The 15,818-nt window shown below is 33.7% G+C and overlaps 2 protein-coding genes across 2 annotated transcripts in view; one reads left to right on the top strand and one right to left on the bottom strand.

Moving 5' to 3' along the window:
• Window positions 1-15,818, top strand: part of Yip1d1 (Yip1 domain-containing 1) — a 293,838-nt gene that overhangs the window by 96,133 nt on the left and 181,887 nt on the right. The window lies entirely within an intron of this gene.
• LOC141456669 (uncharacterized) overlaps window positions 1-15,818 on the bottom strand; it is a 33,708-nt gene that overhangs the window by 16,926 nt on the left and 964 nt on the right. Inside the window, exons 2-7 of the mRNA XM_074132833.1 lie at window positions 13,510-13,639; window positions 11,046-11,192; window positions 10,529-10,698; window positions 6,598-6,804; window positions 3,820-4,014; window positions 744-942 (exon numbers count right to left, since the gene is read on the bottom strand). Of these exons, the coding sequence (XP_073988934.1) occupies window positions 744-942; window positions 3,820-4,014; window positions 6,598-6,804; window positions 10,529-10,698; window positions 11,046-11,192; window positions 13,510-13,639 (1,048 nt within the window). The remainder of the gene's footprint in view (window positions 1-743; window positions 943-3,819; window positions 4,015-6,597; window positions 6,805-10,528; window positions 10,699-11,045; window positions 11,193-13,509; window positions 13,640-15,818) is intronic.

Below are 15,818 nucleotides of genomic sequence, written 5' to 3'. Positions count from 1 at the left end.
TATAAATAGTGAAATTCACCCAAAGTACTTCGTTTTTTATTTATGGTATGTACATGATATTTTCTAAAGCGTTTTTTCTTTAAAATATACCATTTCGTTGCTGCTGAACATAAAAACTCTTCTTCACTTCTCGGACATGTTGCATGTATCACAGCTCTGTTGTGCACACTAATCAGCGATTATATTTTACTCTATCAGTTATCATCTCTGCCCTTAGGGTACGTTTACAACGGAGCTGTGAGTATAGATGATAGCAGAGATGATAACTGATGGAGTAAAATATGACTTTGGCCAAAAAATACCTGCAGCTGAGCTAAAATATACATATGGGTCATCCTGATTCGGGCAACAAACATCAAAAACGAAAAGAAAATTACGAAAGATTAGCTGGCATATCCAGTTATTTTCTCTATTTGGGCTCTTTTCAACAATACCAATAGCAGAACTAGATACTGCAGATATGGTCGTCCTACTTAAAAACGAAGGAAAAGTACTAAATATATTGCTAGAATGATCTCCAATATGTGTATTTTGACTCACGCCATCTTTAAACAACAAATAATTTCAAAATGGAGAAATGTAAAACATTAGACATGCAATACCAAAGGAGATACTGGAAGATAAAGTTTGCTAATCTTCTATAAGACCTTCTGAAATGCTTTTTGTCTAACCTTCAATGAATCTAATCTAATTCATTCTGATAATTAACTAAATAATTCAAATGTGTGCTATATATATATTACTGTCTTCCACATCGTCTTCGAGTACTTTCCATAATTTCCTCTCTGGGTATACTGGATCGGAATATAAGTATATTAGAAGATCAACCTCCTTTGGGTTTAAATACAAATTAACAGTATTCACTCTGCCATAAGCTAGCCACCTTAGTCCCATTATGAAGTCATTCTCGTCTACTCTATCTGTTTCGCCAGGATCGTACTCCTATATAACACAAAATATAGCTCAACATTATTGCTAGGAGATGATTACTGTAACTATTTTTGGTAACTATCTCCAGGGTAAAATTAAAACATCATAAATTAAGTAAGGGTAAAATTTCTTGTTAGTTCCGTTAATTTCTTGTTAGTTAAAATTTTAAATTTAAGATTTGAATATTTTAGTCATACTCTTTGCACTTGAATTTCAATATCAATTCCATTATTAAAATGCTCTACATTATTCACCTTTCAAATATCAATAACCATTTCTACCTTGAACAGGCCAAATTTCAAGAACCGTGTATCATATTTAGTCCATCTTAGTTCTATTGTAGAATAACGCAAGCATTATTATGAATTTATAGGTTTCGTGACCGTAAATTGTTAAACTTAGGATTGAAGATTGGCGAGGAATCGTTTTACCGATTCCTCATTCTTCGTCGGGCGAACCCGAATTGTTTTATTTGACCGATTCCTCGCCAATCTTCAATCCTAAGCAAGCATTATTCTTTCATGAATTGTTTCTCGTAGTTTCACTTCTTTTTCGCTTTTTTCTGCTCTGGCCGAACTAAGTCTTTCTGATGTCTCTTTTGAGATTCATCCTTCACAAGATCCTAACAAAGGATCCATCGACCAGAATCGGATATACGTAAACTCGTTCAGCTCCTAATATAAGACAGTGTAAAGAGTCGGAGATGTAAAGAGACTGCGTTATCTATCTTTTTGGCAATCTTTTTCTTAATGTTTTACTCTGGTGAATACAAAGAATGGCATTTCTTTAGTCCTTCAATATATCCGTCACTTGGAACTAAGAATTAAAGAGTAAAGTTACTCTATATTATGTTTGAAAGAACAAAACTTCTTCTGAATACTTATGAATCATTTTCAAATTATATATTGAAGGAAAAAAACGGAAATAAGGTAAGTTTTCAACGCCAGTTTACTGGCATTCCAATAGTAAAACATGATAAATAAATTACATTCACTGCCTAAAATAAATAAAGTTTTAAACAATAAATAAATAAATAAATAAAAATAAACAAAGATAAAATCAAACTGTTACAAAATAAATATGGTCAAATTAATTCAGTTATGTTTGCACAATACGATATTGTAGTGATGAAGTATTTGTTATTTATTTATTTTTTTCTATAAAAAAATATGCATTTATAAAATTTATATTATTTTGCATAAAGCGCATTCTATTTCATTTATTTATTTTATTGAAAGCTCTTTATTTATTTATAGGCTCATCAATTCAATCGTTCGCTTGAAGTGGGCAACCACCATTTTGTTTGCAAAACTTTAATATCCTGAATGATAAATCATACACATTATTTTAATCTTCTGTATAAACAATATTTTTTGCATACCAAAATTTAGATGATACTCGAAAATTATCAATGTTAGTGTTCCCTTTTGCTCACAATATTTTGAAAACAATCGGTAATTGCCTGGAGTTTTTTTTTTTGATGGCCTGAATTTAAACCGGAAGTGACACTGGAGCTAGAGCGGACTGCATGTCGGAAATATTATTTTGATACTTAATTTTTTTACTTAAAAGTCTTAACGCTTGGAACCTCCACACTAGACTAAAAAAGAACAGGACTAAACGTAAGCTATCGACTACTTAAAAGACTTTTAGACGAAAGATCAAAACTCTCTCCGGACAACAAAATGACTGATTTATACTTCTGCTTTAAAACCCATCTGGGCGTATGGAATAGAGCTGTGGGGTTCAACCCAAACGCTCCAATCTCCGTAAGGATTCAATCTCTTCAATCTAAAATACTTCGAACTATTGTACACGCTCCATTTTATGACTCCAACCTGACTATACACACTGACCTTAACATTCCCTTTTATCACCCAAGTCGCTGAAAACACGATACAGAAAACTCCACTTCAACCTACAATCTCATATAATAATCCTCTAGCTCAAAATCTTTCTTTTAGAACTCTTCCTGATAGACGCCTTAAAAGACTTGATCCCTTCTTGATCTCCTCTCTAGAGTGAAGAGAGTGACTAAGGCTGGAAACATAGTGGAGCGGCGGGCAAAGCGGCGATGATAGCGAAGAGCACAGCGGCAAAAACAAAAACTAGAAATAGATAGAGTTGCTCTATCTTCGCTTTGCTCGCCACTATGCGCGGTCCCATATGTTTACTTGTGTTTGATTTCGCCGCTTCGCTCTTCGCTATCATCGCCGCTTTGCTCGCCGCTCCACTATGTTTCCAGCCTAACAGACTAATGTTTTGAGTGTTACCACTGGGGATAACTTCTCCACTCGTTTGCTTCATTTGTTACTCTGTTATCATTGTTACTTATAGCTCCAACGCGCTGATTGTAGCACAAATAAACGCAAAAAAAGTCAAGAAATGTTTTTACTCAAGTGGCGAACGTTTAACAAGGATTAGTACCTTCATCAGTCGCTCTATGACTACGGAGGTATGCATTAAAATGGAGCTATTACTCAAAAATTAACAAGAAACTGCGGTTGGGAATATATCTATACGTCTTTTAGTATAGCTAATTTCGTTTTGTTTCATAAATGTTCGCTAGAATATTCCAAAATGTTTTTTGTATAATACCAATTCAAAATTCCAAAATATTATTTACATAGAAGGTCAGTAAGTCAATAAAGGTGTTAACGCATTTGAAGTTGTTAATCAGCTGTATAATTATAACTTTTATATCAGTCAAGCAAAGTGATTTAACTGGGAAACTCGCTTTTTAGATGTATTTTGTAAGTTCAGCAAATTGCAATGCAACTTTTTTATGGATGCGTTTTCACTTTTACTTTTTCTTAAGTGGCTACCCTAACAGAAATCCCTGATAATGTACTTCAAGATGCAAGATATAAAATACTGTGATTAAATTACCTCATAAAAATCGCGCATTCTAATTTTGTTGCGTAGAACGTGATCTCTAATCTTCGTTATGATCATTTCCACTTCCCTGGGATCAACTTTGTTCTTCTCCCTCCAGTTTGGAAGAAATACCTGACGGAGACCCACTTCTGGCCCTCTTAATGGCGCTTTCTCAAATAGTGGTATATTAGATGGGTCCCACAGTTGCTAGTAGAAGTAAAAAAATTAAATATTATTTTTAAATTCAATATAGCTACAACTATTCAAGAATCTTGGTTCAGATTTTTACTGAAGAGGGCAAAAGATGCTGCCTAATCTTTTGCCAATAATACTCGTACTATTAGTACGAGAATCTGGTAATTTACGATCGTCCTGGGAACAATGGGCAAGTTTTGCTGCATTTCTTCTCTTACAGGAGCCTTCCTTTTATGCAATCTAATCTAATTGGAACTATCTCATGTTCCACTATCATCTCGTCCAGCATTCATGCTTCTATTTCAATTTAAAGCGTAGAGATGAATTTAAACTTTATCTTCCAAGCCAGGAATTGAACAAATTCCCTTGGTAATCAATCATTTAATATCCCAGGGGAGATACTACTAATTAGGAACTTCTTTCTTGTCTTACTTTGATTAGAGAGTGATTTCCCTTTTTTCTTTTAAGCACAACACCGAACACTGGCGCACACTAACAACTGAACAACTCTTTCATCCCCATCGCTGTGCTCAATAATTTATTACACTCGAAAGAAAGCTGTTAATTAATTCGATTCAAATAACTTTGTTCTGGAGCTCAACCTCTTTTGTGCCATTGTTTTTTGTTTTTTGTTTCTTCTTTTAAATAAATTTGTGAGAGGGAAGATTTTTTTAAGGGTTCTCTTTTTCATACGTCACCTTTATGTATACCTTTAACCCCCTGATGTTTAGTGTAATAGTTGTTTTTAATCTTTTAAAGTACCTTTTTTTTTGATGCCCCTTATAAAAGCTGTTGGTCTAAGGTGTTTGTTTTGAAAAATATAATTTTGAAAACATTGAACATTAAAATGTTTAATCTGTATTGACTTTTAAAGTTTTTGACACGGATAAAACATAAAAGCTAAATGTTTTATTTTTTTAAAAAAAACTTCATTACTGTACGGAACCAAAAAACCTCAAACCTTTTGGTTTTAAGTGATTTACGAAATAAAAATGAGACGAAATTTAGTCGGGACGTAATTTATAGACTTAAAACATTTCTTTGCGCAAAGGGTCGACATTTTTCTCGTTTAATATTAATACCTTCATTTAATATTTTCTTCAATTAAAAGATAATGTAGAAGATAAATAATACTTTATTGGTCGAAAGAAATATCGACTCGGAAGATGCAAAAAAAAAAAGAAGACAAAAAACAATAAAGAAGATATCAGAAGTGATCCTATTTGATCATAAAGAGGAACCTGCAAGTTCCAAGAAGGTTTGGTTAGTGAAAAATGTAGCACTAGGTGGTCTCAAAGAATTACCAGGGTCTTCCAGTAATAAAAGACATCTTTGAGTGAGGAGGAGACTCAGACTCTTGAACGGATTCTTTACCGGACACCCTGGTTTAAGAAGACAATTTTAGGCAATAGACCTCGGTCAAGGTCAATTCTGTTGACTAGCTATACATTTCATGACTCTGGAGAAGCTAATTTTTTTTGGGGGGGGGCGCATCGACTGCTGAAGTCATTAGCGCCCCTAATCATTTTAGTATTATCTCTTCTTTTATCCACTAGAGCTGGGTCGGCACGCGGTTCCTCCGGGCTTCCACATACTGCACCTTGCCGAGCAAGGTAGGGTGGAGCCCAGGTATGTTGGAGAATATATCCCACTCATCCCCTCTTATCCATCGATCCAGTCGACGAGAGGGAGAGTGGAATATATTCGTGCCTTCCCTTATCTACATTAACTTAAGATATCAACGCAAGACCAAAAGTGTTTTATACCGAATATAAATAAACCTAATCTACCATAAGGATACTATTTCCTTAGGGAGAAGCTAGTTATCCAACAGGTTGACTTCCAGAAGAGCTTAGATTGTTTCCCCTCTTGTCCGACTTCGCCACGGTAGCCGAGGGGTTAGAGGCGAGATCAGTAAAGCTAATATGTATTGTGGTACTGGGTTCGATTCCCCGGTCTTAGGCCTTGGATTTTATTTAATGGTTAATAAAAGAAATTTACAGTAAAGTATGTTTGCTAGTCTTGCCTCCGTCCACGACACCTAATTGGTAGTTGGACGTTAAGCCCCGCCTGAAAAAAATAGGCGATTACTTTACTTTTTTTTACTTTATTGTCCGACCTATTCAAAGTTCTGTGAATCTTAGGAGTACCCAAGTCCTGAGTTTGGCTTTCTGCTCCAGGTCAGTTTAAGATGTGTTGGATTTCAGGGTGTAGCATTTGATTTCTCATCATGGACGAATGCAAGGCTGAATACTCGGTCTTGCGAGAACTCATTCAATCTCGTTTCTTAAATCAAATGCTAGGAAGAAAAAAGAATGTAACTTGCAATCCAAATAAAACAACAAGAACTCAAAACACATCGCGATCTATTTGCAGACTTTCAAAACTGAGGATCTACATAGTTAAATCTGCTAAATTTTTACATAAAACGTGCTTATATATGAAGATACAAAATGTTTTGTTCTTCCTCAGACATTCGAAGATAATTCTCTTTATTTTGTATATTGTCGCTGAAAATAAACTTTATCAAAAAAACAATCTATTTTAGAAATAAAATAAATGCAATCTAAACTGATGAAATTAGTAAAAATTTACCCCAGTTCCGTCAGAATAATTGTTCTTCTCCAGGTAGTCGAATACTTCATCAAGTTCCTTAAGAAATGCATTATATTTTATGCTATAATTATCTCTCATATAACGTTTTACAAGCACATCTAGTCTATGTTTTTCCAATCTGGCTCCCATAAAGTCCAATACTTTAAAAAACGTGGTCTTCGTAATTACGCCGTTATTTTTTTTTATCTAAAATATAAATTTTTTTATTAATTTATTATTATTATTATTTTGTATAATAATTAAGACGCGTCAAGATCTGAGGTCATTGACATCTGGAGCTTTTTTCAGTGCATTGCCGGCCTTTTCTTAGTGTTCTCTCGTTACAGACAAACTGTCCATCACAGTGTGCTGTAAGATGCTCTTAAGAAAAAGAAATCCTACGGTCCAGCAGCCAGAATTTTCGCATTGGAATCCAGTATACCCTAAACTCTGAGCTAATTCATTCCCTCTTATCAATTTACCTAGCGTTAATTAATATTTTTTAATATTTTTAAATACTTTATATTTAATATATTACATATTATTTTATTTATATTATATATAAATTCATATATTTTTTTAAATGTTTATTTCTATTAATATTTTGTTTCAGTAGTTTATTATTATCTTTAATTCAGGAGAATTCTCAGCAATCTTACCTCTGATATTCAGTGTAGTACTTGAATCATGTAGTTCACTGCAGGTGTAAGATGTTGTTTCATTAGGTCAAACGTTTATTGATTAACAAAATAATTTTGTCTCTAATTAGTTTCTGCTATTAATTATTAATACTGTTGAATTATCACTTCTCTATTAATTATAATTTGTTGTAATTGATTTGGTATTTTCTGAAAATATTGGCAATTACCCAAATGTTAGCCCTTAGTTCACTTCCAAAGAGACACTAAATTAAGAACAAATTTAGTAGTTGATAGCCTCTTTTGCCAGGATTCCCATGTTTAATTCTGGGGGTGCTAGATCTTCACTTACTTAGGATAGCTCATTCTCCGGTGATGGTCTGCCGTGGCTGTCCTACGATGGTCGAGGTCTCCTCCAATTTGTTTGTTCCTTTTCATTCTCCGTTTATCTGAGAGTTGATTTCATTAATAATGATGGATGTAATAAAATTAACTAGGGACTTTATTCGCAAAGTAAGTGTAACTTTCTGAAAAGTACGCGTTTCTAGGGGCCATTTCGATGACTAGGTTAACATTACTTCCGTAACATATTCTCCCATAAATACGGGTATTTTGTGTTCAAAGTCCATTTTCTTGATACGATATAATGACTGCTATTTAAGGTATTTCTTTTTAAGTTGTGACTTCTTCCTTCTTTGGTTTTGCTGTTTCCTCGGTCATTCTCTTCCATTTTTTTTTCTTTCACTAAAGCTTGCTTCTTCAAATCCTTAGACAATGTTTGGAAATGTTGTCCACATCATCGTCCAGCCTCCTAATTCTAGAACTCTTTTTTACCTTCTCTCACTAAAGTAGACGACGTCACACTTCCACTATAAAAAACACACTGGCATGGTACTACTCGAATTAAAAAAAGCCTTTGACACCGTTTGGCATACTGGACTCCTCTTCCGCTTAATCGAATACCAATATCAATCGAATTTCCTGTATACCTCATTAAACTCCTCCACTCTTACCTCTCCAACAGAAAGTCTGTCATCCACCTAAACTCTGCCTCCTTATACCCCAATCCAACCGCAGCCAGCGTTCCTCAAGGTTCCATCCTAGGTCCTATCCTGTTTAACACCTACATAAATCCTCTACCCAAACCTCCTCATGTCAACCTTGCCTTAAGGTTTCTGGAATCTTCCATTGACAGATGTGAAAAAAATATATTGTACTGACATTTTTATATTTTTAAAATATACTTATCGATCATAATTTATAAATATTAACTTTTATTGGCTGAATAATACTAGGAGATTGTTGGTCAGATGTGCAAAAGAAAATTAGACTTTTGGCAGAATACTGTAAATGTCATTGTCTTCAGTTGAACATATCTAAGACTAAGATGATGTGCTTCCAAAAAAGAGGAAAACGAAAGGTAATGAGGGATTTATATTATGAAGAACAAAAGATTGAAATAGTTCAAAACTATACTTACTTGGGTGTCCCCCTTTCTACGTCTGGTAGGTTTTTAATAGCTGCCAATCACTTCAAAAATAAGGGCTTAATGGCTTTCAGTAAGATTAAGGGAATACTTAGAAAGGGCAGAGTGGAATCCAATGAGGGTCGCTTAAAACTGTTCTCAGCAATAACCGAAGCTACCTTATTATATTTATCGGAGGTTTGGGCTCTCAGATATTTTGATGTGGTTGAGCAATGTCAATCCAAATTTTTGAAATCCATCTTTCTACTCCCTCGAAATACCCCAAATTATCTACTCCGAACTGAGTTGAGTATAAGAGAGTTAAAAATTAAAATATTTTCCAGAATAATTAATTGGTTAGACAAGATACAGAAAATGTCACCAGATCGTCTTCCCAAAATTTGCTTTGAAAAATTGCTGGAATTAGATTGTTCTCCTCATAATTCCGTAGAACTTAATTGGGCCTCTCAGGTAAAACAGCTTTTTATAGTGATAGGGGAACAGAATATATGGGAAAACCAAAATAACTATGAATTCAAGAAACTGAAAACGGATTTGGTTTCTAAGTTAACCAACCACTCTTTCTCACAGGATGTTGTCCGGATATTGAATTCCAACTATAACCCTTTTTACAGGAAAATATCTTCTCTGGACTTTGTTGAGCCCTATAGCAACTTTAAATGCTCTATCATCAAAACAAGAATTATATGTCAGTTGCGAATTTCCTGTATTAAATTAATAAGATTATTTCGCAAAGGGATTAGTTATGTGCTGGATAGCTCAAAAAGTTGCCCGATATGTAATTCAGGTGAAAGTGATGACTTAAATCACTTCTTTATAGGTTGTCCCTTGTTGGCAAACCTGAGAGAAAGATTTCTGCGAGATTATATTCAAAATTGTAGCGAACCCCTTGTGGATTTGCTACAAGTATCGAGTTTAAAGCAATTAAACGATATTTATTATTTCGTGGATGGGGCATTTAAAGTGAGAAATTTAGTTTTAGATTAACAAGGAGCACATCTGTTAATATTCACACACATTTATTAATATATATATAAAAGAAAAATAATAATTTTTGTTTAGTTATATTTAGAACCTAGAGAATATTATATTTCCGTTAAGAATCTTTTTCCAGTTCAAATTACTAGGCTCATTATAATTTCTTTCTTAATTATTTGCTATTAAGTGCTTTATTTATTTTGTACTTCTTTTTATGTGTGTTGTTTTTTATTTGTCTCTCTGTCTGATTTAAGTATTTAATAATAATAATGTACAAACCTCTTTGTATAGACCACGGTCTCAAGCAAATAAATAATAATAATAATAATAATAATAATAATAATAATAATACTGGGGCTGAAGTGTTAGCGAGGTCGATTAGCAATCAGGCTTACTCACTGTTTTATTTCATCCTTTGATCTGATTAGTTATCATTTACCTTGTTTGACAAATAGTAAAATGCATTATTTATTTGCAAGCTTGTTTGTTATTGAACTTTTATCCTAACCGAAGTAATATTGCGGTTGAATTGCAATATTGAATCCTCCTTTGGAACGTTACGACGTACTTAGACTGTATTTATTTAATTTTTTTGAGGAAGGCACCTAGGATTCGAGGTTTTTATTGAACGATAATTACATTATTACCTAACTCCAACAGTAGCATTTCGTCAATATTGAAATTCTTGATGAAGATATAATATTGATCGAAAAGTTGACATAAGTGGTAAATTGGTCAGATAACATTTCTCATAACTTATTACAAAATTAACAAAACTAGGTAGTTACTTCTTTTTTTTATACTAAATTAAAACTTTCAAAGACTTTACCATTTCATAATCTTGAAAGAAAGGTCTTAGAACGAGTCTTTTTTTAGTAACATTTACAGCAATATCCGTCAATATTTCATACAGCATTCTCTCTTCTCGTTTCGTCAAATTTTTATTTACTGTATAAGGATCTTCTCGTTCCATTTCCTCCATTGTTTCAGCTGGAGGTCCTGTACAAAGGATAATATCATTATTTTATTGATGCTTAAGAAATAGTTTGGTGTTTTCTGATTTTGTGGTTTAGGTAATGATTTCCTTAACAACTTGTTTGTTATTACAGTCTCTGTAACTGTACTAAAGCAGAGGAAGTTCTGCCCTCAAGTCGAGAATTTTAAAAATTTTTGTTCGGAAATATCCTGTATTTTTTTTTTTTTAAGTCCTTATGTTTTTGATCTGTGTCTCCAAAAAGTTTTTCTTTTTTAAAGTTGAAACAATTTTAAGTTAAATAATTACCATTTACTAACAGCTAGTTTTATACATTATGCTGCAGCTAAATGTTACAATATGTTCTACTCACTATAGTCGTGTATTAGTTGACAGAACTGGTCATATGTTACATATCCATCGGGTTTCTTAAATAAATTTGATACGGAAAGTATTTCTTCTTCTTCGAGGCCAATTAATTGTCGTAAAGGACCATTAAGTACTGAGAGAAATTTGGTTTCTAAAAAGAAAAAACAAAACACAAGAATCGAATCGAATTTTAGAATTATTTGAGAAACTGTTGTTAGGATTTACAATCTCAATTAATAAGCATTATCTCGCCATAAATTCGATGAAACAAACTTATTCTCAGGTCCATAGCACGACCTGTACCTGAGCTTGAAGCAGCTGTACTATTGGAAAGTAACAATGAACCATTTGGCTCAATTTTCCAATAATCTAGATATAATATTGCTAACGTAAAACGGGGAAATCAACAGAATTATTAGAATATAATATGGTTTCCAGTGTGGAAACCATAAAGCATTACGGTTTATTATTTCCTGGGTAATAGGGTAGCGATAAATCTGGAAGCTGTAAGATTTTACAGATATAACCAAAACATAGGTTCAAAACAAAAGAAGAATAATGGATCCGAATTATAATTTCATCAATTATTTCAGATATATAAACTCTACCTCTCACTCTTGAATGTACTTAAGATATTTGAATATATAGGCTTCTTGAGCATAAATTATTAAACTAAGGATTGGCGGAGGAATCGTTCAAATAAAAAACAACTCGTCTTTTTGCCAACGGTTTCGACAAATATATTGTCTTCTTCACGGCCTGGATATTACTAATACAAAAAATACTAACAATTTAGAGAATCAGTAACATAGAAAATCAGTAAAAAGTCAGTAATATAAAAATAAAGTAAAATACAATAAATTCTTTGTAATTATTGAAAACTTACGTGGCTATGCGAGTTATGTTGAGTTACAGAAAACTAAGAGCCAGAACTGGAGAACAGGTTTATATACGAGGGTCGTTTGAAAAGTCCGTGCAAAAATAAAAACTACTTAATTTTTTGGGGTAAACCTTTTTTATTTTTCAACATAGTCTCCTTTTAGGCTTATACACTTCGTCCAACGCTGCTCTAGTTTGTTGATCCCTTCCGAATAATAGGATTTGTCCAAGTCTGAAAAATAGCCATTCGTTTCTGCAATCACCTCCTCGTTTGAATAAAATCTTTTTCCCGCCAGCCATTTCTTCATATTGGGGAACAAATAGTACTCCCAAGTCTGGAGAATAGGGGGGATGTGAAACGAGTTGGAACCCTATTTCCATTAATTTTGCGACCACAACTGCTGAGGTGTGAGCTGGTGCGTTGTCGTGATGGAAAAGGACTTTTTTGTGGGCCAATCGTGGGCGTTTTTCTTGCAGCTCGGTTTTCAAACGGTCCAATAACGATGAATAATATGCACCTGTAATAGTTTTACCCTTTTCCAGATAGTCGATGAGGATTATTCCTTGCGAATCTCAAAAAGACAGTCGCCATAATCTTTCCGGCCGAAGGAACGGTCTTCGCCTTTTTTGGCGCAGATTCTCCCTTGGTAACCCATTGTTTAGATTGTTCTTTGGTCTCAGGAGTGTAGTGATGTATCCATGTTTCATCCACAGTGACGACACGACGCTTAAAGTCATGCGGATTCTTCTGGAACAGCTGCAAACCGTCCTTGCAACACTTCACACGATTTCGTTTTTGGTCAAGCGTGAGAAAATCACTCGACTTCCTCGATTCTAACGAATGCCAAACACAAAGAAATAGACCGATCTGGCTGAAACTTGGTGTGTGTTCTTCCAAGTGATGCTACTAACTAAACATAACCTCGATACGCGCCAGTAGTGCTATCTCTCTGACTTTGCACGGACTTTTCAAACGACCCTCGTATATATATACAGATATAGCGGGACTTTCACGGGAATTTATGTACTGACAATGGGACAGATACAATAGAGTAATTACAATGTTCAATTTTGAAAAAAGAGTAAATAAAATATTGGGAAATTTCTTTTAATACAAAAACGTTACAAGACAAACATAGGAAAAACAAAAAAAAAACCCTTATGAGCTAAATACCATAATATATCACTGATTCTCTAAATTGTTTGTATTTTTGGTATTTGTAATAACCAGGTCCTGATGAAGACAACATATTTGTCGAAACGTTGGCAAAAAAGACGGAGTTGTTTTTTTAACCGATTCTTCGCCAATCTTGAATCCTTAGTTCTATCAGAGAATATGTTTAATCAATTTGCGACAAATTCTTATGAAAAAATTGCCAGAGTTTTTTGAAAAAGACCTGTAAGCAACTTATTGTACCTAAATCAAAAGGTTTTTTGGGAGTTCATTTTCATCAGGGACAAAGCTTTTAATTTGTAAAGTTATTTTTTCTACCTTTCATATCTTGAAATCCTGGATAGATCCTAGTGTAAATTTTATTTCAAATAAAAAAAAATCAATAATAATCCACTTACAATTTGAAACTCGTTACCTGGAATAGTATAAGTTCTATCTGGATCCAACTGTTTGAAGATATCCCAAAGATTGAATCCTATCCTGAACATGCCGGCTTGAATTTTCTTTAATGTGCGATAAACATGAGGCGGTTGCTCCTTGCAAGCCTTGATTGGGCATAAAAATAAAGTAGATTATAAGTAGTCAATCCTGATTATGGGGAATAGTTTTTTTTTTGTCTTTTTATAGTCTTGGCTAGAGTCTTAATTAATGTATGAATAAATAAATTATTGAATGTTTTGATTGGCTTCAAAGCACTCTTATTAAAATAGGTTTTAATATCAGTAATTAGCTGGACGTTGATCATCTTTTATTTAAATGAAATTAAAGTCGAATTTCTGCCCAACTTTTCTAAATTATCCTCTCCCAAAAAAATCAGAAAATTATCGGAGATTTGTAAATGATGATGTTATAAAAAGATGGCTTGGTGTAAGACAAGCAACCTAAAAATGCTCCCGCTACTTGTCTCAGAAAGAACAGTAATTATGTTCTTTCCCTTATCATCTACCGTTCGTACTTATCTCTTCCAGCAATAATACCCTAAAAATTGATCAGTACTTTTTATTAAAGTGAAATAACTAGATAAAAAGGAGAAATTCTAGACACGAAAAATTAAGTTCAACTTAACACAACCATAATTAGACCCAATTTAAGCACTCGGGCTTCAACTTTCTTTAGGGAGCTGCCAAAGGGACACTTATTTTTTTATATACCAAAAGCGCAGTATCCTCTCTGCATGTTACAAATACTACTTTATTTATTTGATTCCCAAAAATGATTCCTCAACAAACTGGGCACACACTAAGAAACAAAATAGCCAACACCTATATTTTTATGGCGACATTTGGAAGTTCTTCCAGATTTTGAAAGCGCCATTAACCAAGAAAACTTAATGGCAGCGCTGCATGAGTATCGAACGTGTCTAGGATGGGGTACAGGATACAGGCAACCTACGGTTAAGCTGCTTTAAGTCGGTTTACTCTTTTTGGTTTTTGGTTTTTACAGCTTGTAAATAATATAAATAATGTTTAAAAACAAAAATAAATCAATTTTTTGAGTTAATAAAACTTTTTATGATTAATTAATATTTGAAAATAAAGTGGTAATAATTAGGAGCGTTACTTTCCAATTAAAGCCAACAGCCAATCAAAAGAAAGAAAGCGGAGGTACAAAAAAAGTTATTAGATTTCAGTTGATCGTAAGCACTTAACGACTTTTCTGAGACTCTTTCGTTTGAAAAAATACCCAATGAAAAGTTTTAAGCTCAACGGAGAAACACTTAAAAAGCTGTTGAAAAGTTTGAACGTCATTGGTAGAAACTTAACATTTCCTCGTTATAAATGCCTTCACTTCCTGTTAACAGCCTCTTAAATCTTTTATTTTTACTATTTTTTTGTTTTTGTTTTTCTGTTTTTTTACCCCCTGAAACTGTTTTGTAACTGGTCTAATTGTAAAGAAATGATTGGGTGAAACATGGAAACTTCATGGGCAGAGAGCTGGTAGAATGAAGAATTGATGTGACAGTTAACCTGTTTCCTGGTTAAAGGATAGGTGTCAGTTAGACTGCGTAAATAAGGAAGATGCCAGGAAGCCAGAAGTTTGGGAAGCGACGTCATCTAGAAAGCTAAATCTCTCTAATAAATCTTACTTTATGTCCACTGATATACAAAATTGCTGTTAACAAATTACATTTGTTATTAAATTTTTTTTCCCCTCCCATTTCTGCATTGTTAGGGCAACTCCCAGCCGAATTCCACCTTCCAAAATAATAACAGTCCTTTATAACGCTTCTTTCTTTCCTTTTTGCTTTTTTCTTGGTATTGACATCTTCTACAAAAATCTATACTCTTACTAAGTCCGTTACTGCAATCTCAAAACATGAGCTCCAGTTTACTTAGACAATTTTCAAGACTGCACTCTACAGTGAACTCTACAAACTAAAAACTGTGGACTCTACAAATCACTTTTAGATCGATATATCAGGGTAAGGAGCGAAACTGGTGTCGATCTAGGAAGCCAGTGATGGGCCAACTCCGGCCCAATGAAAGGTTCCATTCGACCCGTCACATACTTTATAATAATAATAATTATAAATAACAATTACACTTCATGTAGCAGCCTTTATCTGTAATGGAACTTAGAAAAAGCTTTGCCAGAAATAGATTGACGAGCGATCACTCTTAAGACGTCCCCAATTTGAACCAAATTATGACGAACTATTATCAAAAAAACACTCGCAGCTTCATGCATCGCATTAGTATAATTTGGATATTATAAAAATGTCTT

This window comes from Rhodnius prolixus, unplaced genomic scaffold (genome assembly GCF_049639745.1).
Source record: "Rhodnius prolixus isolate KJV_2025 unplaced genomic scaffold, Rpr scaffold_10, whole genome shotgun sequence".
In the NCBI taxonomy this organism is placed as follows: Eukaryota; Metazoa; Arthropoda; class Insecta; order Hemiptera; family Reduviidae; genus Rhodnius; species Rhodnius prolixus.
The sequence above is the reverse complement of the archived record's forward strand: the minus strand, read 5'-3'. Positions and strand labels throughout refer to the sequence as shown.